This window comes from Lissotriton vulgaris, chromosome 5 (assembly GCF_964263255.1).
Source record: "Lissotriton vulgaris chromosome 5, aLisVul1.2, whole genome shotgun sequence".
Taxonomy (NCBI): domain Eukaryota; kingdom Metazoa; phylum Chordata; class Amphibia; order Caudata; family Salamandridae; genus Lissotriton; species Lissotriton vulgaris.
The window spans coordinates 1919378123-1919401618 of NC_141693.1; the positions used below are offsets into that span (position 1 = coordinate 1919378123).

The 23496-nt window shown below is 48.0% G+C and overlaps 1 protein-coding gene across 1 annotated transcript in view; it reads left to right on the forward strand.

The window, feature by feature from the left end:
* Positions 1–23496, forward strand: part of LOC147717722 (E3 ubiquitin-protein ligase TRIM39-like) — a 254681-nt gene that overhangs the window by 35540 nt on the left and 195645 nt on the right. Inside the window, exon 2 of the mRNA XM_086924504.1 lies at positions 19739–19834. Within this exon, the coding sequence (XP_086780630.1) occupies positions 19739–19834 (96 nt within the window). The remainder of the gene's footprint in view (positions 1–19738; positions 19835–23496) is intronic.

Below are 23496 nucleotides of genomic sequence, written 5' to 3' on the forward strand. Positions count from 1 at the left end.
CATTGGATGAGGGGCCTGTCCGTCAATGCCGGACCAGACACGGGGGCGTTCCCGACATTCTTTGGCTTTTGCCGACGTCACGCGACGCCGGGAACGCCCCCGATTCTGGTCCGGCATTGCCGGCACCCGCCTTCCGTCGTCAGCGTCTCTCCTCCCCCTTTCCCGCCCCCTCCCGCTTGTTTCTTGGTGCCCGCCTTCCCGGCCGTCGAATCTGTTCCTTCGTGCTCCGTCTCTCCTCCCCCTTTCCCGCCCCCTCCCGCTTGTTTCCTCATGGCCGCCTTCCTGCTCCAAGGCCGTCGTTGGCCGTCGTCAGCGTCTCTCCTCCCCCTTTCCCGCCCCCTCCCGCTTTTCTTGTTTCTTGTTCTTGCCTTATGTCTTCCCGCCCCCCTCCTGCTCTCCGTGCCTGTCCGTGTGTGTCTGTTCCTGCTCCCCCCCCACCCGATTGCTCGCAATGAAGCATGCACCACTAAACCCCAGCACAGCGAGGCACAAACCAGCCCGAGGGAGGGGACGGGGCTCTCAAAAGCGCCAGGCAGCGGCGCCTCGGTCAGGAGAGGAACGCAGAGCTGCACCAAGCGTGGAGAAAAGGTACACCATGTCCACCGCCCGGTCCCCCGCGTGGATCATGGCCACACCAGGTACCCAGGATGGCCGAAGAGCACCTGACTATCGAGCGCTAACCGACCCAGCGCTAACGGGCTCAAGATCATGCCCACCCAGCACAGCTAGCCGACCGGCCATGCCAGGTAAGAGCGCTACTCTCTCTCTTCCCCCGGTTAACCACGACCGAGGAGGACCATATCCCACCACCCAACCCCGAGTCGGGTAGGGGGTGGCAATTCAAGAGGGGGGTGCATGCTGCGCCTGCCGGGGAACCCGTAAACGCTGAATTAGCCGCAAAATAGATTCGGCCCATCTTCGGCCAATGTTCGAGCCTTGGGGTGTAGCAACATTACGGTAAAGAGTGTCTGGAACATTCTAACAGGAAGTGGACACAGCACTTTCACCTCAACCATTAGGGAAGTTCACTGCGCTGTGACTGCTTCCGCTGCCATGCAGATGAGGAGCGACCACGGACCATTTCCGTCAAATCGTCCACAACCCCATAAAAGCGGGATTACCATGTGCGGAACTCTCGTCCCGGGGGTGGTTATGAGAAGGGGTAAAATCCGGCCCAGTTCGCCCCTTCACTAGCCGCGGTGGTGGGGTCGGTTTGGCCCACCCCTCACTGTAGCAGTCCCAGTGAGCTGCCACTTACGACGATCCACCGCGTGACCTTGGGCATCGTGGTACCACAGCCGAGTGACTGACGTAGATTCCGCTTCTTGTTATGACAGCGCAGGGCGCGTCTATAGCCACCATCACCTGTGCATGGGGCAGCGATGTCTGACACTGTGATACAGCCACTTGTTAGTGTCTGTAGTAGCCAGCCTTGTGACACCCATCACTGCTGAAACCTACCACCCGAGGCTGCGCGTTGGGGGGGGGGGTGCTTTCTGAGCAGCAGCGTGTCTGTTGTAGCAAGCCTGGTGCCACACAATACTGTTGGAACCTACCACATGAGGTAGGTTGGGGGGGGGGCTTCTCTGAGCAGCAGCGGTGTCTGTGGTAACAAGCCTTGTGCCTCCAAGCACTGGTGGAACCTACCACATGAGGCGGGCAGGGGGCTTCTGTGAGCACCAACGGTGACTGTGGGAACAAGCCACGTGCCACCCAGCACTGCTGGAACCTACCATGGAGGCTGCCAGGTGGGGAAGGGGTGGGGGCGGGGTCTCAGCATCAGTGGTGTCTGTGGAAACAAGCTTTGTGCCACCCAGCGTTTTGCATTACGTGTGTTCTGTTTTGTGTAAATCTGAATTGTACACCAGGGGTCTGCATCATGTTGCTGATTTGTGTGTCTAGTGTGCATCTCGTTGTGTTGTGTCTGTATATGCTACATCAAATCAAATCAAATCAAGCTTTATTCGGTTTTTAAATTTAAAACCATAAAAGCAGCAGAGAAAAAATACATACATATATAGAGACACAATTGGTTGCAGGTTTTAAAAGAAAGATAAAAAAGGGGAAAATAAATCCGGTTATTTAAACCAAGCTAAAAACAATCTTGTAAAAAATAAAAGCGCATGGTACACAGGAACCCCCCTTTCAACTGATTTTATAGTTCGATACTCTGGGGCCAGGATAAAAGTCAAACAAATCACAGATACAAATAGGGCCATCTCCACTTTTGGGGTGTGAAGATCTTAGATAGGGGGCAATGTTCCTGTGTTTGAATTTAATTAAAATCAGATCTCCTGGAAAGGTTTTGGGCAGCGTGCCCAGCCATCCCACCCTCCTGACACTCAGAATTCCGCCATCTAGGTCAGGTGGCAGCGGTCTATTGTTATTAAGCCAGAAGATGGCTTTGTTCAGCAGGTCCTGGTTTGTTTCAAATTTGCCCTGAGTAAGCTCTGGCACCCCAGAGAGGACGGTCACATAGGGGGCGGCTTCAGGGGGTAGGTTAATTCGGGGCCTTCTTTCAAGAGGAATCCTAGGTGCTATTAAAGGGACATAAGTTGGTTTGGGAGTAATCTTACTACTTTTTGGGATGGATTTGCTAGTAGAGGAATCAATTGGTCGTGCTTTTCCTGTGTTCTGTAGACTTTGGTTTCTCATGGTTGGTGGAGGGCATATAACATAAAGGAGAAGCAGTGTTTGCATTTAATGGATTAATCCTTTTTACTATTTTTTCCACGCTGGACAACCTTTCTCCCAGATCCTGAATTTTTGTGACACAGGGGTGATAGGGCCGCATTCAGCAATCGTTCAATGTGGGCCAGTAGGGTCGATTGGAAGGGGGAAACAGAGTCATTTGATGTGGCCCCCACCTTATGCGGCGTTAAAACAGTTGAGTTATCGGGGGGTAATGAGGGGCTACAGGACATTAGATCAACATTTGCTGGAATCTCCTCAATGTTCCTTTTTGTGAATAGGGCCTGGGGCAGCGTGTTGGCTTGAGTGGATGTCGTTTCAGGCGAGAAAAGTACTTCCTGGGGAGGGTGGTTTGTAGGGTCAGTGTTTCTGCCAACTGTGGGCGGAGTTGATATGTTGGGGACATAGTTAGTGCCACACCAGGCATTCAGCTCCTCCCATATAGACATATTGTTGGGACAGCAGGAGCTCCTACGAACGAGACACAGAACGGGTCAGGGACAAATGACAAATGTTTTGAGTACCTGCTTCAGTGATGGGGCCAAGTGGGGGTCCCGTCCTCCTCGGGTCCTCTGAGGGCCACAGAGGGCCCGCCCTTTGCCCGGGCTTAGCCCGGCGCAGTACGCGCGCGTCCCGCGGTGCGGGTTGCAGCCCGGTGCTTTGTAGCACCTCCGGTCGCTGGTGGTGGCGTTCGGCTTGCGCCGCGGGTCCCGGGGCACCTGGGGATTGTAGTTTGCCGTTGCCCTCACGGCGTGGTAATGGCCCCGCTGTCCCCTGACAGCACGAGTAATGCTCCGCCTGCTACGCTGTTGCCCTCACGGCTGGACGTCGCCACTGGACCTCAGGTAGGTCCCCCCACGCTGCAGGATGCAGCCCGGTGCTTTGTAGCACCTCCGGTCGCTGGTGGTGGCGTTCGGCTTGCGCCGCGGGTCCCGGGGCACCTGGGGATTGTAGTTTGCCGTTGCCCTCACGGCGTGGTAATGGCCCCGCTGTCCCCTGACAGCACGAGTAATGCTCCGCCTGCTACGCCGTTGCCCTCACGGCTGGACGTCGCCACTGGACCTCAGGTAGGTCCCCCCACGCTGCAGGATGCAGCCCGGTGCTTTGTAGCACCTCCGGTCGCTGGTGGTGGCGTTCGGCTTGCGCCGCGGGTCCCGGGGCACCTGGGGATTGTAGTTTGCCGTTGCCCTCACGGCGTGGTAATGGCCCCGCTGTCCCCTGACAGCACGAGTAATGCTCCGCCTGCTACGCCGTTGCCCTCACGGCTGGACGTCGCCACTGGACCTCAGGTAGGTCCCCCCACGCTGCAGGATGCAGCCCGGTGCTTTGTAGCACCTCCGGTCGCTGGTGGTGGCGTTCGGCTTGCGCCGCGGGTCCCGGGGCACCTGGGGATTGTAGTTTGCCGTTGCCCTCACGGCGTGGTAATGGCCCCGCTGTCCCCTGACAGCACGAGTAATGCTCCGCCTGCTACGCCGTTGCCCTCACGGCTGGACGTCGCCACTGGACCTCAGGTAGGTCCCCCCACGCTGCAGGATGCAGCCCGGTGCTTTGTAGCACCTCCGGTCGCTGGTGGTGGCGTTCGGCTTGCTACCTCTAAATCGGATGGGTTGTCTGTGTGTGTTTTGTGCTGTTTTTTGTCTATGTCCTGTTTCCTACGTGTCACCAGGTGGTGTAATATATTGATGGTCCTGTATGTGGGTCTGTGGGGTGTGCTGTTCTTTGTGGTGTCTGTCTATGTTCTGCGAGTGTTGCACTGTCTGTGTGTTTGAGAGTCGTGTGGGCCTGTAAGTGCTGTTGTGTGTTGTGTATGCCTGTGCCCTGCTTGTGCTGTGCGTGGGTTGTCTGAGAGACTCGTCTGTTCACGTGAGTTGTGGGTGTTTTACTCTTTAAAATATGATGCCTTTTTTATTTTATGTTTTATTTGGACATTTATATTAGAGCATTGTACTGCGCATTGCTTTAATGCACGGGGAGGCAGTAAGTGATTCGCAGGGTGTGGCACTGAGGCACTGGTTGGCACCTGGCTGCTGGAGTCCGAAGTGGTATGTCTGCCATCACCAGGCCACGTCTACGATCTCCCCCTGTGCTACTCTCGGCTCCCTCCCTGTCGCTATCTCCCCTTGCGCTGCTCTCCCTCCCTGTGTCACTATCTCCTCCTGCGCTGCTATTCCTCCCTGTGTCGCAATCTCCTGCTGCACTACTCTCCCTCCCTTTGCCATTATCTCCCCCTGTGCTACTCTCCCTCCTTGTGTCACTATCTCCCCTAATCTGCTCCCCCTCCCTGTGTCGCTATCTCTCTCTGCAGTACATGGGAGGAAGAAATGTTCAACTCAACACTGGGAAAAGTGTGGGGTTCAGAGACCGTGAGAATGAGGGGCCTGAAATAGCGTATAGCAAGAAGTGGTGGATAGTTCGGGAAAAAAGGGGAGAGTTGGTTTGTTATAAGTGATCCGCCTGTTGCCTGCTTGTGACCCTGTTTTCGTGCCTCTGTTGTCTGCTTGTGGCCCTCTTTACGTGCCTCTGTTGCCTGCTTGTGACCCTGTTTTCGTGCCTGTTGCCTGCTTGTGACCCTGTTTTCGTGCCTCTGTTGCCTGCTTGTGCCTCTGTTGCCTGCTTGGGACCCTGTTTTCGTGCCTCTGTTGCCTGCTTGTGACCCTGTGTTCGTGCCTCTGTTGCCTGCTTGTGCCTCTGTTGCCTGCTTGTGCCTCTGTTGCCTGCTTGGGACCCTGTTTTCGTGCCACTGTTGCCTGCTTGGGACCCTGTTTTCGTGCCTTTGTTGCCTGCTTGTGGCCCTCTTTACGTACCTCTGTTGCCTGCTTGTGACCCTGTTGCTTGCTTGTGACCCTGTTGCTTGCTTGTGACCCTGTTTTCGTGCCTCTGTTGCCTGCTTGTGACCCTGTTTTTGTGCCTCTGTTGCCTGCTTGTGACCCTGTTTTCGTGCCTCTGTTGCCTGCTTGTGACCCTGTTTACGTGCCTCTGTTGCCTGCTTGTGGCCCTCTTTACGTGCCTCTGTTGCCTGCTTGTGGCCCTCTTTACGTGCCTCTGTTGCCTGCTTGGGACCCTGTTTTCGTGCCTCTGTTGCCTGCTTGGGACCCTGTTTTTGTGCCACTGTTGCCTGCTTGGGACCCTGTTTTTGTGCCACTGTTGCCTGCTTGGGACCCTGTTGCTTGCTTGTGACCCTGTTGCTTGCTTGTGACCCTGTTTTCGTGCCTCTGTTGCCTGCTTGGGACCCTGTTTTCGTGCCACTGTTGCCTGCTTGGGACCCTGTTTTCGTGCCTCTGTTGCCTGCTTGTGGCCCTCTTTACGTGCCTCTGTTGCCTGCTTGTGACCCTGTTGCTTGCTTGGGACCCTGTTGCTTGCTTGTGACCCTGTTGCTTGCTTGTGACCCTGTTTTCGTGCCTCTGTTGCCTGCGGGGGGGCTCGCAGCAAGCCCACAGTGTGTGGGGTGGGGCTCGCAGTGTGTGGGGGGCTCTGTGTGGGTGTGTGTGTGGGGGGGGGCTTTGTGTGTGTGTGTGTGTGGGGGGGGCTCTGTGTGGGTGTTTGTGTGTGTGTAATTTGCGAGAGATAAAGCTAGTGGCATTGTAAATGACAATGCCATTTATTTATGTTAAAAAACATAAATCAAAATAATGTCATGAGCAATGCCAATAGCTCTAACTTTAACAAAGGCAAAACCATTGCATTGTAAATGCTTGTTAAGTATATCTGTATGGTTGAGTTTAATAGTTTCTTTAATTGTATTGGCATAAAGGATGCCTAAACATTCAATATTTCTGGGGTTCCATTCAAAGCCAGATCCCTGGAACATTGAGAGAGGCAGAATTTGTTAAGAGTTAGGACTTCAGATTTGTCTATATTCAATTTGTATCCAGAAACTGAGCAGTAGTCATGCAGTAAAGAGAAAAGTGGTGGTAAAGAAGTGCCCGGGATAGAGATATAAAGTAAAATGTCATCCGCATAAGCAGTAAATTTGATCTCAGTAGTCTTATATGTGAAGCCAGTATAGGATGATGAGCACCAAATTTTTTCCAAGAAAGGTTCTAAAGCGAGAAGGGGAGAGAGGGGACAACCTTGTCTGGTTCCTCTATGAAAGGAAAAATATTTAGATTGAATGCCATTGACCCACATAGAAGTAGAGGGATCAGAATACAACAATTGAATTTAATGAATATTGGGGGGACTAAAACCATGCCATCTCAGCGCTCCAAACATAAAATCCCAACTGACCCTATCAAAGGCTTTTTCAGCATCTAATGTGATAGCTGCAACAGGGGAATCCATCTTTGAAGCAAGGTGTATGATATTAAGGAGAGTTCTCGAGTTATCAGTAATAGATCTACCTTTGACAAACCCAGACTGATAGATATTGACAAGATCAGGGATGACTTTATTAATACGAATATCTTAGATTTTGGTGTAAAATTTACAATCTATATTGATTAATGAGATTTGCCGATAGTTTCTGCAAAGGGAAGGATCCTTATCTTTTTTTAGGAATTGGGCAAAGCATTGCTTGTGTAAAGGATCCTCTAGATTCACCTTTAGCGAGAAAGTGATTAATCAGGGAAAGTAAGTGTGGTATTAAAACATTCTTGAACTGGAGATAAAAACGCATAGTAAAGCCATCTGGACCGCGTGTTTTGTCATTTGGCAGAAGGGTGATAGCATTGAGTATTTCCTTCTCTGAGATAGGAATGTCCAGGGACGAGTGATCCACAGGATTTTCAAGGGACTTGGGGATAGATTGAAAGAAAGAGTCAATTTGTGCAGTAGAAGGACTGGATTCTGGAGTGTAGAGGGAAGAATAGTAATGGACAAAACAGTCAAGGATTTTAGCATCAGTGGACTGACGAACTCCCTGAGAATCAGTGATAGTTATAATCTTAGATTTCTGCTTTTTGATTTTAAGATAATTTTACAAGTGATTTGCCTGCTCTGTTACATCCTCCATACATTTTAGCGTTAAATTTGAGAAGCTTATTAGAAGCAGAGTCCCACGAATGTTTATTATACTGCATTTTCGCTCTGATAAGAGAAGATAATGTGTCGGAGGAGTAAGTGGTGAAGTAAAGATGCTCAAGTTCTTTAATTTGTTCGAGGATGTGAGATGATTGTGAGGGGGCTTTTTTCCACTTTCGGGATTCAAAGTCAATGATACAGCCTCTGTCGGCGGCCTTGAAGGCTTCCTAAATGAAGTGAAAATCCGAGGTAGAATTAAGATTATTGTGGAAGAATTCTTCCATATAAAGCGTAAAGTGCTCATTAAAATGGTAATCTAAAAGGAGAGAGTTGTTAACCCCTTCCAGGCTCATGACGAGCTGGGCTCGTCATGGAGTAGCCTCCTCCCAGGCTGATGACGAGCCCAGCTCGTCATATATAATGGGAATAACGATTTCTCAGCACAGCAGGGGAATATGCTGAGCAGCCATGGGGTTAAAGCGCCAGCGTCGAGAGTCAGGAGTAGGTAAGGGGTAATCCATGTCCAAAATAACAGAGGCGTCGTCTGAAATAAGAATAGAACCGATTTCTGAGTTAGTCATAAATTGGAAAGCATGTTGAGTGAGGAAAATATAGTCAGTACGGGAATGTTGTAGTACTTTATTCGATAAACATTTATCATGAAAGTAAAAACAACTTTCAAGTACCAACAACCCTTAAAATTCATACAAAGCAGGATACAGATTTTATGTACATTGAAAACATATATACAGTTAAAATTGGATGAACCAGTAAAACCATTAAAAATAGGATAGCAGCATGGTCAGACACAGTTAACCTGAGATCATTTAGCACCCTCATTTGAAATCATCTTTAGCTGCTTAGATCTTATCTGCCACGCTCTTCCCAAATATTTCGCGACCCCACACACCAAAGCCAATGATGAAACATCTGTTGTAAGAATGCGCAGGGCGTTACGGTGCTGTCTGAAGCCCAGCTCACTACAAATTGGCCTAAGCCACCGTCTTCTTACACCCCTATAGGCTCTACAAGTGAATATAAAATGTGCTAAAGACTCTTTGGGGCATGGGCAACATGTACATGAGGTATGGTCCGGCAGGGAAGGTCTCCACTTTCCAGTAAATGAATTTAATGGTAGGCTTCCATATCTGAATTTTAAGAAAAGTGTTCTGTCGCCAAGTGATTGAATGAAATCCAGAAATGGTTCGAACTTTCTGGCAGACTTATTGTTCAGAAATTGATCGGTCAAAGGTCCCCACCTATGTCCCTCTAGTTCCTCCTTCAGAACCCAGTCCCAATACAATTTCTTAACAAAATATTTTGGTGGAGGGGACTGAGTCAGCCAAAGCTCGCCCAATCCCAACCACGTGACCAACTCCTTCAGCTTGCTCAGCCATCGAATCTTGGCACAGCCGCCCAAGCTGATGAGTTCATCAAATGCCGCAGCGTAATTGACTAGATCCGTTGATCTTCGCAAGCGCACCCAGAATAATAAAGGGCGCAGGCGGACTATATCCTTGATTGAGCGTCTTCCCAAATCAAGGAAAAGTGGTTTTAGAGGAGTTGAGGCTGGGAGCGAGACCAAATCTCGAAAAAACTTGTTCTCTGCCCTAACCAGTTCCGGGATGTTCTCGAACCCCCAAAGTTCGGAGCCATAAACTGCTGAAGCCAACGCCTTCCCTTCATAAACTGCCAGGGCCGGGGCTATAGGTCTGCTGGTCGAGCCTCGATGGTCTCTTGCAATGGCTCCTGCCACTCTCTTGAGGTTCAGGAGCATTTTCGAGACATGGGAGTTCCAGGTAATTTTATTATTAATTCTTATACCCAAATAGTCGAAAGCCTCAACAACCTCCAGAGGTTCCCCATTCAGTGAGATGTTTAACCTTTTTACTGTTTTGGATGAGGACAGTGCCATCAGCTTTGTTTTGGAGGTGTTGATGGTTAAGCCACGCTCTACAAAAAACAAGCTGAATTTGTCCAGGAGTTTCTGGAGGCCCATTGGTGTCTTTGAGATCAGCAGGGTATCATCTGCGGAGAGAAGGGTGGGTGTTTTCTCTCCCGCCAGGACTGGGGCGTCGGCCGGGTCCTCCCTCAAATGGTCCACCATCCCATTCACAAAGAGGGAGAACAGGATCGGCGCCATCACACAGCCCTGGCGCACCCCTCTATTCACAGTAATGTAATGTAATGTATAGGCATTTATATAGCGCACTACTTACCCGGAGGGTCCCAAGGCGCTTCGACCGCTGCGAAACCCTTCCGGCTTCCCTGAGAGATGGTCCCTTAATGGGTATCTCCAGGGTGAGACCAGGCATCCCCGGCGGTCTGGTGGGGCCGTTAGTGAAGATGAGGCAAGCTAATGGCCAGAGTTGCCGAGTGTGATCGCTGATCAGAGTGGGCACCGAGGCGAGAGAATTATCGAGTCCGCTGACCCTGGTCCAGAAATCTGCCGCGCCGGGAATCGAACCCTGGTCCCGGGCCGTCCTCTGCTCTCGGGTCTGCCGCCTCTAACCAGTGAGCCACACCACTTCACAGTCACCCTCTCTGTCAGGTCTCCCTGGCTCCCCCATCTAATCCTAGCATAATTGCCCTTGTGAAGTTTCTTTATTAATTCCAGGAGATAGATCGGGAAACCCATGTCGTACAGCACTTGCCATAGTTTGTTACAGGGCACCAGGTCAAATGCGGTTTTCTGGTCGATAAAGGCCAGGTAAAGGGAACCCCTCCCGATGGACACAGATTTCCAGAAAACCGTAAAGAATCTGAAAACCTGGTCCATCGTACCCACTCCTGGCCTAAAAACTGCCTGGAAGTGTGACAGAATACTTCCTTCCTCCAGCCATGCTACCATTCTGCACCACGTCGATTAAACTAATCGGCCTGTAGTTGGCAGTTTCCTCTCTATCCCCCTTCTTATATATTGTCACCACCTCGGCCATCTGCCACGACTCCGGGACATCCTGGCCTGGGCGATTAGGTTCAACAAGAGACTTATGTATGCAGCCCAGGTCTCTGGGTCGTGTAAGAGTAGGTCACCAGGCAGGCCATCTGGGCCGGCAGCCTTGCCTGGGGCCATGTTTTTAATGGCTCGCTCGACCTCTTTAGGGGTGAAGGGGTCTGGGTCAGGAAGGCTTCCCAAGCTAGATTCCTGGTAGGGCACGGCTATAGGCTCTGGGTCCAAAACCTCATCACCACAATATAAGTTGGAAAAATGGGCATGCCATTGTTGAGCGGTGATGTGGTTTACAATGGGATCCAAGCCTTTCCTACTAGAGATGTTGATTAAGTCCCAAAACTTATAAGAGTCTTTTCCTTGAGCTGCAAGTTTTAAATTTTGCCAATGGTCTTCCTCCCATTCCCGTTTTGCCACCCTTAAGATATTGTTGTAGTCCTTCCTAGCATCTCTTACTCCTTCCATATTTTTTGACCGTAGTGCTAGGGATATTGCCTGTCTTTTTGCCCTACGTAGGGGGGTATACCATAGGTTCCCCTGCTTTGAACCTTTATTATTTTTACTTTTTGAGACATTTGGGAAGAAAAACAACCGCAACTTCTCCACCATTTCCCTGTAAAGATTGCTTGCCTGGGAGCTCTGTTTAATGTCCGTGGAAGCATTAAGAGTGTCAAGATCTATATTTCCTCGATCTACCAATTCTTTAATGCAATCTAGTGTGTCTTTTTGGCTTACAATCCTATTCCATTTAAGTCTGCGATTGCAGTTGGAAGGGACTACTTCTTTTGATGACAAAAATGGGGCCTTAGGGGCATCTCCAGTAGCTCCCCATCTAATTTCCATACATAAAGGGTTATGGTCACTATCCTGTGACTGCTTAATCTCCATATCCACAAGTTCCCCCCCCCATGAAAGCAAATCAAGTAATAAGTAATCAATCCGCGATGGGCAACCAATTCTATTATAGGTATTAGCCCCTTCTGGGTCAGATAGTGTTCCATTTAGAGCACGAAGATTATACTCAGTAGTCAGGGCGTTAATTTGGATCGCCCTGGGTGACCACTTTTTTATTGGGGGCAGGGACAGCAAGGGTATAGAATATTTTACATCCTCCTCGCTGGTTCCCAAAAAATCATCCTCACTCAGGGCCTCAAAAGTAGTGTTTAGGTCTCCTCCCACCAACACTTTAGCCCATGGCAGTATACGTGCAAGGGCTGAGTCTAGGAGCGAAATAGTGCCCGATATTTGGGCCCCCGGCATGCCTCGGGCATACACATTAAAAAGCTCCATCTTAAAATTATTCTGGGACCCTTTAATTGATAAATGTAGAATGTCTACTCAACCAGACTCATTCATTTTAATGGACCTATTCAGTGCCACATTAACCCAAATAAGGCTACCTGCTGGCCAGCCTTTACCTGAGCTTGTCGCTGAGATAAAAAAGGTAGTGTACCCTGACTTGTATAAGAGGGTCATGCTCCATGTTTCCTGAAACATGCAAACGTCGTAATTGGAAATGAAACCATTCCATTCCGGGATTACCATCTTTTTCTCAAGGCCTGCAATATTCCAGGAAAGGAGCTTGATTACTTTAGCAGTTCCACTCTCCACAAGAGGGGTGCCCCGGATAGCTTGTTCGTAGGATGCATCACCCAGGGAACCTGTGGTCAACTGCGCTATGGGTGGCAAGGTCTCTTGCCACTCAGGTGCAGATGATTCTATAAAGGGGGCGGGACAACAACACTATTACTAGGTAGTCAGTCCACACTATTGAGCACAGAGTCGACCGGTTCCCCAATAAGAGACCAGAGTGGCATGTGTCTAATTTGGATATTTGAGTGTTTGGGAGGGCAAGACCGGTATTCAAGGGCCAGCAGATTCTCCGCAATTTCCCTATTGAATAACTCCATTTTAATACAATCAGTAAAAGAACTGGGGAGGGACATTCTTTCCACCACGGCCATATCTTCTCTAATGATAGAACAACACCCCCTCACGTGACGTAGCCAGTGTATGGCTTTGTTGTGAACCGCCTCCCTATCCTCTTTGGTAACCCTTGCGCCTAGCTTTGGGACTTTCGTCATATAGACAACTAAAGGGTTGAATCTAAAGGAAGGATGATGGATAGGCGGAATAACCTGCCTGGTTCCTACGTTCATTCCTCCTGTAGTGCTTTCTTTGATTGAATTGGGACCCCTGCCCATTTCTTCTCCCGATCTGGATTTCACCATTCCCGCTTAAGTACTCGGTTTGGGTTGCCCTATTGCCCTATTATCATTAAAATGTTTCTGCACTAGACTCCCGCCCACTCTGCCCTCCCCATTTTGTGGTTGTGTAATGGGAGCAGTTAGCCCCTTTTTAATAACCCTAGGTGGAGGTAAGGATGCTTTAGCTTGCGAGTCATTAATCGTGACCAGTTTCTGGGTGTCGACAACCCCCTTGAAGAGGTTTTTAATAAAATGCAGATCATTCTCTAATTTCTCTAATTTCTTCGTTAATAACCTGTTTAAATAGGAACAGTTCGCACAACCCCCCCGCCCAGCAGGAGTTAACTCCAAAGCCTTAGTACCAACTATTGGGACTTCAGCGTAGTCGCCCGAAAAGCCTTCCAGGACTGCAAATCTATTAGAACAATCGATACCCAGGCTGTGAGGTAACTCATCCTCCTCCCCTTCAGGGCCAAGCTCTTGTAATGTATTCTCGCTGGATTGAGGGACCTGGAGGTTTGGTGGCCCTTCAAGGGGATTATGAACTTCACAAATCGGGGGCGTGTAGGGGGCTTTTTTATTGAAGATAGCAGGGATCACTTTTTTACGATGTAGAAGTAAGGCATCAGAGAGAGGGTCAAGTGGTCCCGCAAGATTCGTGTTTGGGCCCCCAGTCAGAACCTCCTCACAGTCCCTAACAATGCTTTCGATTCTAACAAGAGCACAGTTAGTGGCCGCAAGATCTGATTTTTTAGATTTTTTTTACCCTTTTTTGCCTGCACTTGGGAAAGGCCCCCCTCAGTAGCCTTCCTCTTTCCCATTTATCACTACAGATGGCAATCACTACTCCGCAAAATGTAACTGCAGTGATATAACACCGACAAACAATGTCTTTGTCCCCGCTTCCCCCTTCGGAGCCCCACAGTACCTTGTTCCCAGCAAATATGGTGTCTTTGGTCAGAGCTTAGTGGGGGGGGGGCTCTGCCCTGCCTCGTCCAGCCCCGGACGGCCACAGACGGCCCGCCCTTTGCCCGGGCTTCGCCCGGCACGTCCCGCGCAGCGAGGAGTGATGATGTTAAATAAGGTTTATGGGAGTGTGGGCGGGCTGCAGCACAGGTGGTGTGACGCACGGACTCCTGGTCGCTGGAGTCCCGTGCGGTGTGCTCGAGTTGCCCCCACAGCAGTTCTTAACAGCACTGCCCTTGACTGTGAGCCCTTCCTGGGGCGAAAGCAGCTCCGGTGAAGAAAAGCCCAGGAAAGCGAAGCGGGACCTGCACCAGCGGGTTCCGCGAGAGGTATTTCTGTGCTTGTGGGCGTGTGGGTGGGCTGCAGCACAGGTGGTGTGACGCACGGTCTCCTGGTCGCTGGAGTCCCGTGCGGTGTGCTCGAGTTGCCCCCACAGCAGTTCTTAACCGCACAGCCCTTGACGGTGAGCCCCTCCTGGGGCGATAACCGCTCCTGTGAAGAAAAGGCCAGGAATGCGAAGCGGGACCCGCGCCAGCGGGTTCCGCAAGAGGTATTTCTGTGCTTGTGGGCGTGTGGGCGGGCTGCAGCACAGGTGGTGTGACGCACGGACTCCTGGTCGCTGGAGTCCCGTGCGGTGTGCTCGAGTTGCTCCCACAGCAGTTCTTAACAGCACAGCCCTTGACGATGAGCCCCTCCTGGGGCGATAATAGCTCCGGTGAAGAAAAGCCCAGGAAAGCGAAGTGGGAATGGGAAGCATGCACTGGAGAAAAAAAGGAGAATTCAAGTGAGTCGGGAGTCTATAAGGCATCTGGAAGAGATGGTTTTATGAAAGGATTTTTGCATCTTATTGGGAACATATCTTGTTAGTGATTTCCGGTCCGAAAAGGGAGCCATGAGTTGATTACAGTCGCCACCCACAATTAAATCATCAGTTGCATGTGAGGAAAGAAGTGAGGAGAAATCCTTCCAAAAGGTTAAATCCATGCCATTAGGACCATACAAATTATAAAAGGAAAGCTGTACCTTGTTGACAATAGTATCTAAATACAACCATCTACTGTTAGTGTCATGAAACTCATTTTGTAACTGAATAGGCAACGATTTATGAAACAAAATGATAACATCATTTTTGTTGTTAACAGCCGGAGAGCAGAAGGCTTCTCCCACCCATTGTTTACGCAATGAAGACAGATCTTGTAAAGTAAGGTGCGTTTCTTGCAACAGAGCTACTTGACATTTCAATCTAGCTAAATGGGATAAAACACGTTGCTTTTTAATAGGATTGCGAATACCTTTAACATTCCAAGAGATAATGCGAAGGCTGCTCATTCCTGAAAATTGAATGAGAGTAGGCGAAAGAATGTAGAGCAGTCAAAAAAGAGTAGAAGAAAAGATAAAAGGGTTGAACAGTTGTTAAAGTATTGAGAACAAAGAATAGCAAAAGATAATGGTCCATATGACCAATTCAGGGAAAAGAACCAGAACAGAGAAAGAGAAAAAAAAAGTCCTTGGCTGAAATAAAGAAAGAAGAAAATGTAGAAAGGGGTAAAAAGAACAGTATTACCAGAGAGGAAAGAAAGAGATACAACAACCACAAAAACATGATAAAAGGAGTAAATTGAAAAGGAAAAGAGGAATACACCAGAAGAAGAGGAGGAGAAGGGAAAGGGGAAGGAAGAAGGAAAGATAAAGGAAGGTAGAGAAGCAGGGAGGAAGAGGACCACAAATGCCAAAAAAAAGAAGGTAGGGAAGAAGAGATGATAATAAGCACCAGGGCTTCAGTCATAGTAAGCAAAAAATTAAAAAACAATAATGTGAGAGGGGGGACGACAAAGGCAGATATAGCCATTGCACAAAGAGGGGCACCGAGGAGTAACATAAAGCGTTGCAAAGCTATTAAAAGGGAAAATAGAAGAGAAAAAAAAGACCTCCTATGTAAAAGCATAATGAATAAATGTGACAAAAAGGAGGGGACTTACCACACACAGGAGCAACTAACAACGATTTTGGTCAGACCTTATGATCATACAGATGGGGATCTTCGAAAACAGCACAGAGGGAGTCTATACAAAAGGAATAAGGAACAAACATAATACAATTAGGAAACGTGACAAGACAAATTACATCCAAGAAATAAAGTAAAAAGGTTAGCACATAACTAAAAAGACAATCAAGTTTTAGTAAGTTTCATAACTTCTCCTCAATGAGTATGGATGAATTTCCGAAGGTTGGCTGGATCGTCAAAGGAAAATGTTCTGTCTTTATAAGTAACCTTGAAGGAACAGGGATGTATAAGACCATATCGAGGGTTAATGGATTTCAGTGCTGGTCGAAGATCGAGAAATTCTTTGCGTCTGTTGACTGTTGGTTTCGATACATCTTCGCTGAAGAAGATCCGATGGCCGGACTAGAACAGCTGTTTAGATTGCTTGGCAGCAGTGAGGATAGCCATAAGGTCGGAGTACAACAAGAAATAGGCAATAATACCTCTTGGTTTAGTAGAAGAAGCAGCATTTTGAGGTCCAAGACGATGTGCTTGCTGCATATTAAGATCCATTGACTTTGGAAGGCCAACAATCGGCAAGGAGATCACGTCCGATCCCTCGGAACCCTCCGGAATACCATAGATGCGAAGATTATTGCACCTATTGCGTTTTTCTAAGTCCTCTGTGGCTTTCTTGAGTTGAGCGACTTCTTTGGAAAGACTATCAACCTCAGTGATAACATCCGTAGCATCACTTATCTTTTGTTCCACATCGGAGAGTCTCAAATCCAAACCTGACCACTTTTCTTCAATTCTTTGAAGCGTAGCTGAGGTGTCAGACATAAAGGGGCGAAGAAGGCGTAACTCCTCCATGACATCCTCTAACGTGAGAGGAAGAGGCGATTTAGATGGGGAGGAGTCTTTCTTCATACGCTTACTGGTGTTTGCTGCAGAATCCTTGCGACTTCCTGAAGAAGGTCCTGTGGCCCCATGTTTGGTATTGCGAATGATCCATAATGAAAAAAGGATATGATAGACGCAATTAATTACTTATCAGGAGAAAGAGTGGGCACCAACCTTCACATAAAAAAACGAGTAGCAAGGGACAGAGTCAGTAAAAGCACGGAAAAATCAGTCCCAGCAGCATTGATATGCGTAAGAAACACTTGCCATAAACTGATTCAGCTACTGTGTGGATGTCAAAGCAATTGAAGGCTGACTACAGAAGCATACAGAGTCCCAGCTGAGCAGAGCAGGGCATTTCAGGAAAGTGTAACACAAAGAAGAAGAGAAAAACCAAAAAAAAACAGCATGCACTTCCAATAAATGCAGACCCAGCCTTCTGTAAAAAAAAAAAAAAATCCATTGGGGAAAACGGAGAAATGCAATGAGGGTGATGATGGAGCCATCTGGAAAGGAAGAGGCTTCAAATGAGGCACTGAATACGGCTGACCGGGGAGGCGCTGGACATCAACATTTGTGCAAGTAATATCCCTAAAGCTTGACATGTATGCACGCCGAACACGGGATTAAAATATGGAATAAGAAGATCGGCAGAAGCCTTCTTTCCAGGAATATCACTATCACAGGATCAAAGCAATTATACCTATCGATTATAGAGGATCCTATGGAGCTATAAGTGCCCAGCTGCCCCCCATCCGGATTAGTCACACACCGTTGGGACATTCAGAAATCAACTAGAAACATAGAGTACTTTCGTTTGCCCGAAGTAATTTACCGGGCCCTGTCCGGAAACAAATCAACAGTTTCCCAGGGACGCCATTCAAAATCAGGAAGGTCATATATGCTGTTGTAAGAAGAAAGCTTGCCTTACACATACACATTGTCCTGAAGAAGGTGGCATAGAGAAATACATGAGCCACCGAAACGCGTCGACGCATCATTGAATGTTACATCCAAAGAACCATACGGGTGTCGCTCTTGATGAATTAACCTATAGACACCTGTTCTAAAAGATAATTAACGAGTTCTATATGGAGTAACCAACTAGAGATGCTTTTTATTTGTTTGCACTACACTTGGTCGCTAGCTTTCATATATTCAGATTTATGTACACAGTGGTATCTTTCTATTGTATATTGTGTTTTTTTAATTTTAGAATTGTGCTAAAATGATTGGTCAATAGGACTTTTTAATTGCTTTGTATATACACATTGTTTTATAAATGCTGTAGAACATACTATTATCAATTTTATTAAAGACACACTGTATTTTTCATATTTTAGTTACGTTGCTCTCTTGATGTCATTTCACCACTTTTGAGGAATTGAACCCGTTATGAATGGATGCATGATATAGCCGAGTGTGAGTTATTGGTTAGGGTAACCTTCCACCGTCAATACTGATTGGTGGGGAATGTAACGGTCCCAGGAGAAATCCTTTTATTTGACGTACCAGTGGCACCCCTTCTCTTGGGTTTGGGGTCACTCCCATTTGATTTTCACTTCAAATGAGGCACCCCATTCAATAAAAATCAAATAATTACGTTTAAGAGTCCAATGTATTTATTATATCTGGCAGAATAATGTGGTGTATTTAATGCCAGAGCAGATTCCGTTGAGGAGACGGCATTCCATTATGCATGCTATGCAATGAAAATTCACAAAATGGCAGCCGCAATAAATCAATGCTGAGGTAGCAGAAGAAAGTTGAAAAAATTAAGCTAATGTGGCATATTCACGTCTAAAAAGTAACCTGCACACTCCTGGCCACTTCCGACGCTAAATACCGCCTTGTGGGAACTGGCACTTAATCATTAGAGTCCCTTCGCTACAAAAACGGCACTCGGCGCTCCTGAGCCCTTTAGAGCGCGGCCATCTTGGAGCCGTCGCCGCGCGCTCTCTCCTTAGTGTTTTTTTTAAAAAGGTGATTCCTCAGCTCTTTTCTAGATTGGAGAAGGGGTTGGGCAGTCTTGATTGATACGGGCATGTTTTTGAAGATACTGGATGGAGAGATGGCAAAGGCCTTTTGCAGATACTGGATGCAGAGATGAAGAAGGCCATTTGCTTATTTTATTTTCTTTTTTTTCTTGCACTTCTTTCTCTGCAATCTGATGGTACTCTGGCTCGGATACTAAGCTTGTCAGCCAAATGTGCGGGGTGCATGCTTTGATGGCTTTGTAGAGGATGCAGCTGGTTTTGAAGTTGGTGTTGCCTAGCTAGAGGAGCCCATGGAAAGTTTGTGATCATCTTTTTTCATGACCTTTATGAGGCATGTTGATGCATGTAAGGTGTCCTTAATGGGGGTCCAGTGTGGATCTGGGAGGCTGTATAGCAGGGCATTGTCACAGCCCAGATGAGGGAATAGGAGGACTGGAGGAAATGTTATATTGTCCCTGTCTAGGAGGAATGTTTTCACTTTACTCAGTAGAGAGAGCTGGTAAAAGACAGCCTTGGTTTTCTTGGCGATGTGTGACCCAAGGGTCAGGTCACTGCTTAGTGTGAATCTGAGGGCGGGGCATTGGAAGGATGTTTGGGGTTCTAATCCATCCAAATCTATTTGTTGAGCCAGGTTTGGACTAGTTCTCGTTTTTTGCACTGTTTTGGTGAGGTGGAGTTTAAGTTAGGTGCGTGACATCCATCCTTGATAAGGTGCAACCAGTGTTTGAGGTGTTTCATGTCCGCTGCAAATGAGTCTTTTGTGTGTACTGAGGAAGACTTCTAAGCAGGACAAAAGAACTCACTGAGGGGTAGGAGAATGCAAAGCGTCTATGTTGTGTCAAATTCATATAATAGATGATGATCACCTTTGAAGCCTAATGAAGAACATGTGTATGCGGAAATTTAACATAATGACTATTGAGTACAGTGTGTACAGTATTTACGCCAACAAATGTAGTCTGTAACATCATAGGCCAGCTGCAAAGAAAAAATATTCATGCTTGCTTGAAACAATTGATCTAACCAGTGATATGCAGAATAGCTGTTGGATAAGATTAACACATGGACTGTTTTTCAGAAAAAACTTCATGGCCACGTGGAACGACTGAAAAAGGAGCTGGAGAGCCTGCAGATATGGGAAGCTGAGCAAAGTAGGACTTTATCGGAGGTAGAGGTGAGAGGTTTTCTGGCTGTATTTGTAGAGAGATGCGAGACAAGGAGGCCTCTTACTAAAATAAAGTAAAGAACCAACGGGGTATGTCTGAGAGTCAGGACTTGAGATGAGATGTGGAGCATATTCATGATGGAACTTGAGGTGAGGGTAATCCTGAAATACCTGGAAGTGTGAGACCTGTGAGTTCACCTGACAGCTGGTGTTAAAAGACATGCATGTGGGTACATCTGATGGTCAAAACTGGAGGTAAGAGACATGGGCTTACACCTGACAGTCAGAATTGAAGGCGAGAGCCATGGGGTACCAGTAATGAACACAAGTGGAGGTGTGAGAGATGGAGGTACCCCTGGTAGAACTGGAGGTAAGAGGCATAGGGTAACTGACAAGCGGAGCTTTAGGTGAGAGACTTGGGGTACCCCTGATCATCACAACTGGAAGTGAGATGTATGGGGCAACCCTGGCAATCAGCAATGGAGGTGAAAAACGTGGCCGTACCTTTGACAGTCCAAACTGGAGATCACCCTGCATGGCACTACCCCTGATAGAACTGGAGGTGGGGGCATGGTGGTACCCCTGGCAATTAAAGGTGGAAGTGAGAGAAAGGATGATATCCCTGACCCTCGGATGTGGCGGCGGCACTCCTGTCAATCAGATCTGAAGTCAGGAGACCGGGAAAACCTTTACAAGCTAAACTTCAGGACAGGGGCATTGGCGTACCTTGACCGTCGAGCTATCCATTATTAGGACTCTTCTGAATGACATCAACTCGCTTTATCGAGGGCTGCCTGAGTATCTTATTAATTTCCTTTAAGCCATTGAGAACTACAGTGCTAGCTGATTTTGTAACCCCCTTTGTGCTCGTCCATCTCCCGCTTTCTAGCACTCTACGCTGGCACCTGGTCTTTAGCGCACTGCATATGCTGGTGTGCCTTGCACAAAAATGGCCCAATCCTTATTGGTCAAAGAATCTTCCCAAACTCCGATGCCAGAATTATTTGTTCTGGTACTGATAATGCTGTGGCCATGCATCCTGACAAGTGACGCAGGAAACTCCAAAACAATCAAACTGTTGTTTTTAACCAGAGCAGTAACTGCCACTGACGTTCAGACGGCCATGCTGCATTTGTGTTTTTTGGATTCCAACCGGTCACAGGGGTCCAGAGTGTCACCTTTTACATTGTTCCTCTGATTTCCAGCCTGCCTTTCATTCCATTCGGCCCACCAACCCACAAATAACCATGCCTATCCTCTGCTTTTGAGTTACAGCTATGATTGTGCAGTCCACCTACCCTGGTATGGCAGAGGCTTCGTTCAACCTCTACCAGCTTGATGAGGCAATCTGGCTATAACCACTTAGTTTTTTAAGGGCACTACCTGTGCATAGACTGTTGAGATGGAGTTTGCTCCAGGGTTGGGATGGGTCCACTTGGCTCCTCTGTTATACTGTGCATAGCAACTGTTTGTTCGCTCTAAAAGGTTTCTTTTCATTGGGCAAGTGGTTGTTTTTTTTGTCATGGTTGTTATTGTTTACATGATACAGAATTAAGGTACTATCATGGTTGATTCCATTTCTTCCTTGCAGGGGACACTAGTAGGCTCTATTTCATCCTCTTGCCTCATAGAGGTTCCTGACCCGAGTTTAGACACGCTTTACTCGCACACATCCAATACCAAGGCGGGAACGCTGCACAATTTCACCAAGAAGCACTTCATGTCACCACATCCCAGCTCAGCAACCCCTCCCATGACCTGAACTCTACCCACAGTGCCAACAAAGCATCCACAAACTAACTGAAGAATTTTCCTCAAGGCACTGTGTGGTATCCTCTGCTGTAGGGGGAACCCCTGGCCGTGCCACTCACCCCATCCCCTGTGTTTGCATTGGTTGACACCACTGTGACATGCTGTAGAATGTCACAGTGGCAAACGTTCTGAGGCGAGCTCCCTGCGAGGAGTGAGAGAAGGCTTCTAAGACGAACAGCTGTGGCTGGGGTCCTTTCGTTGTACCTAAAGAAATAAACATCACTTTTTGTACATCTGCGTTTCCTGTGCTTCTAACCAGTTAACTCGATTTTACACTGGCGACAGAGGATGGGATTCGGGGGCAGAGGAGTGCAAGAGAAAGTGACCTTAACATGCAAATAAAAGGTTCCGATGGTATACTGCAACGGTACCGTGAGTACTACGAGTAGAGTTTCCTGTTGCCTTTTGGGAAACGTATGCTATAAAGTGTGCAGCGCAAATTGCTAGATGAGAGCAGAGAAATAATTACAGATAAAAGAAAGGAAAATTATTCCCTAAACTTCTGCCGGAGACTTGGTTATTCTCATCCTAGGAAGAACCGGCTACGCACCGCTCTCTCCTCAGACCGTTAGTTCTAAATAATGTCACCTGGACGAGCAGTGCTTTGGTTCTGACGAGAAAGGTCAGAGGTTGGGTGCATGGTACCAGTCTTGTGTCAAAATAGTGCAGTGGAGTATTGGTGAGAAGATTATTGGAGTGGGGTGCGTTTAGAGGCAGCACTGGGAACCCTGCTCTGCTCACTTTGCGCTTCACGGGGTGACTTCTGCCAGTGGTATGGCTCAGAGAGGTTTGCCTTTCCTGGGTTGACACTCTGTGGCCATAAGTTGCGTAGCCAAGGTCTCTGTGTGCGCATTTCTCCGTAGCGGTGTGCAGCGGATGGAATGCCAGACCAGTCACGCTGACTGGCACAGCTTTTGGTGACTGAAGTGAAGGGAACTCTGCGGAGCAACTGTGAGAGATCACCCTGTCCGGTGGGTGGCACCTGCTCTGAGGGGAAGATTGTGGGTCGTCTTGAAGTCCCTATCCCAACGCATGATCCCTTGCCGGTCGCGCTCACCGGCACAGCTCTTCTAGTGAATATTACCAGGGAACCAGTGCTCGGGCTGCCAAAGAGAGTTTTGAACAACTGCCGGTCACACTGACTGGCACAGCCTTCCCTCACATGCTTTTGTCAACAGTTACATCGTACGCAGTGTCAACACCGCGGGGAGGCATTTGCAGGAGACCTTGTTGCCTCCGAATCTAGCGTGTGAACAAACCTCAGGGAGAACTATCCTGCTACCTAAGGGGAAAGTCACAAAAGAGACTTAAGTTTTTTTTTCTCAATTTGTTTTTATTTTAAAGAAAAGAGACTGTTAAACTTGACGAGCAGAGCATGAGAGGAGCTCTGACACTTGCAGGAACAGATCAGTTAGCGAACTGCACCACCATTAGTTCTCCTCATTTAGTTTTCTATGTCTTCTATGCTACTGGAGTTGCTTTCATTCACTTCCTGATAACATATTGCTGTCCTCTGCATACTTTTGGAAGTTCAGTAGGGTAAGGTACTTTGCACGTTTGACTGCTTACCACGGGAAATACCGCAGGGCACCTTTCCCCTCTATCATTTATCTAAACACTTTTTAATCATCATGCAGAATGTCACGCCTCCGCCATTTATTCTGTCCACTCCAGGGGAGCCAGCTCTCAAGTAGAATAAGTGGAAAAAGGTTTTCCAGAATTATGCAGTAGTATGTGGACCGAACTTGGGGCTTGAAAGGAAAGTGTCTTTGCTCATGCATTACCTGGGTGCTGAAGGGCAAGAGATATTAGAACAGCTTCCTGATCTGAATGCCAATGATGCAAGAGGGTAGAATGAA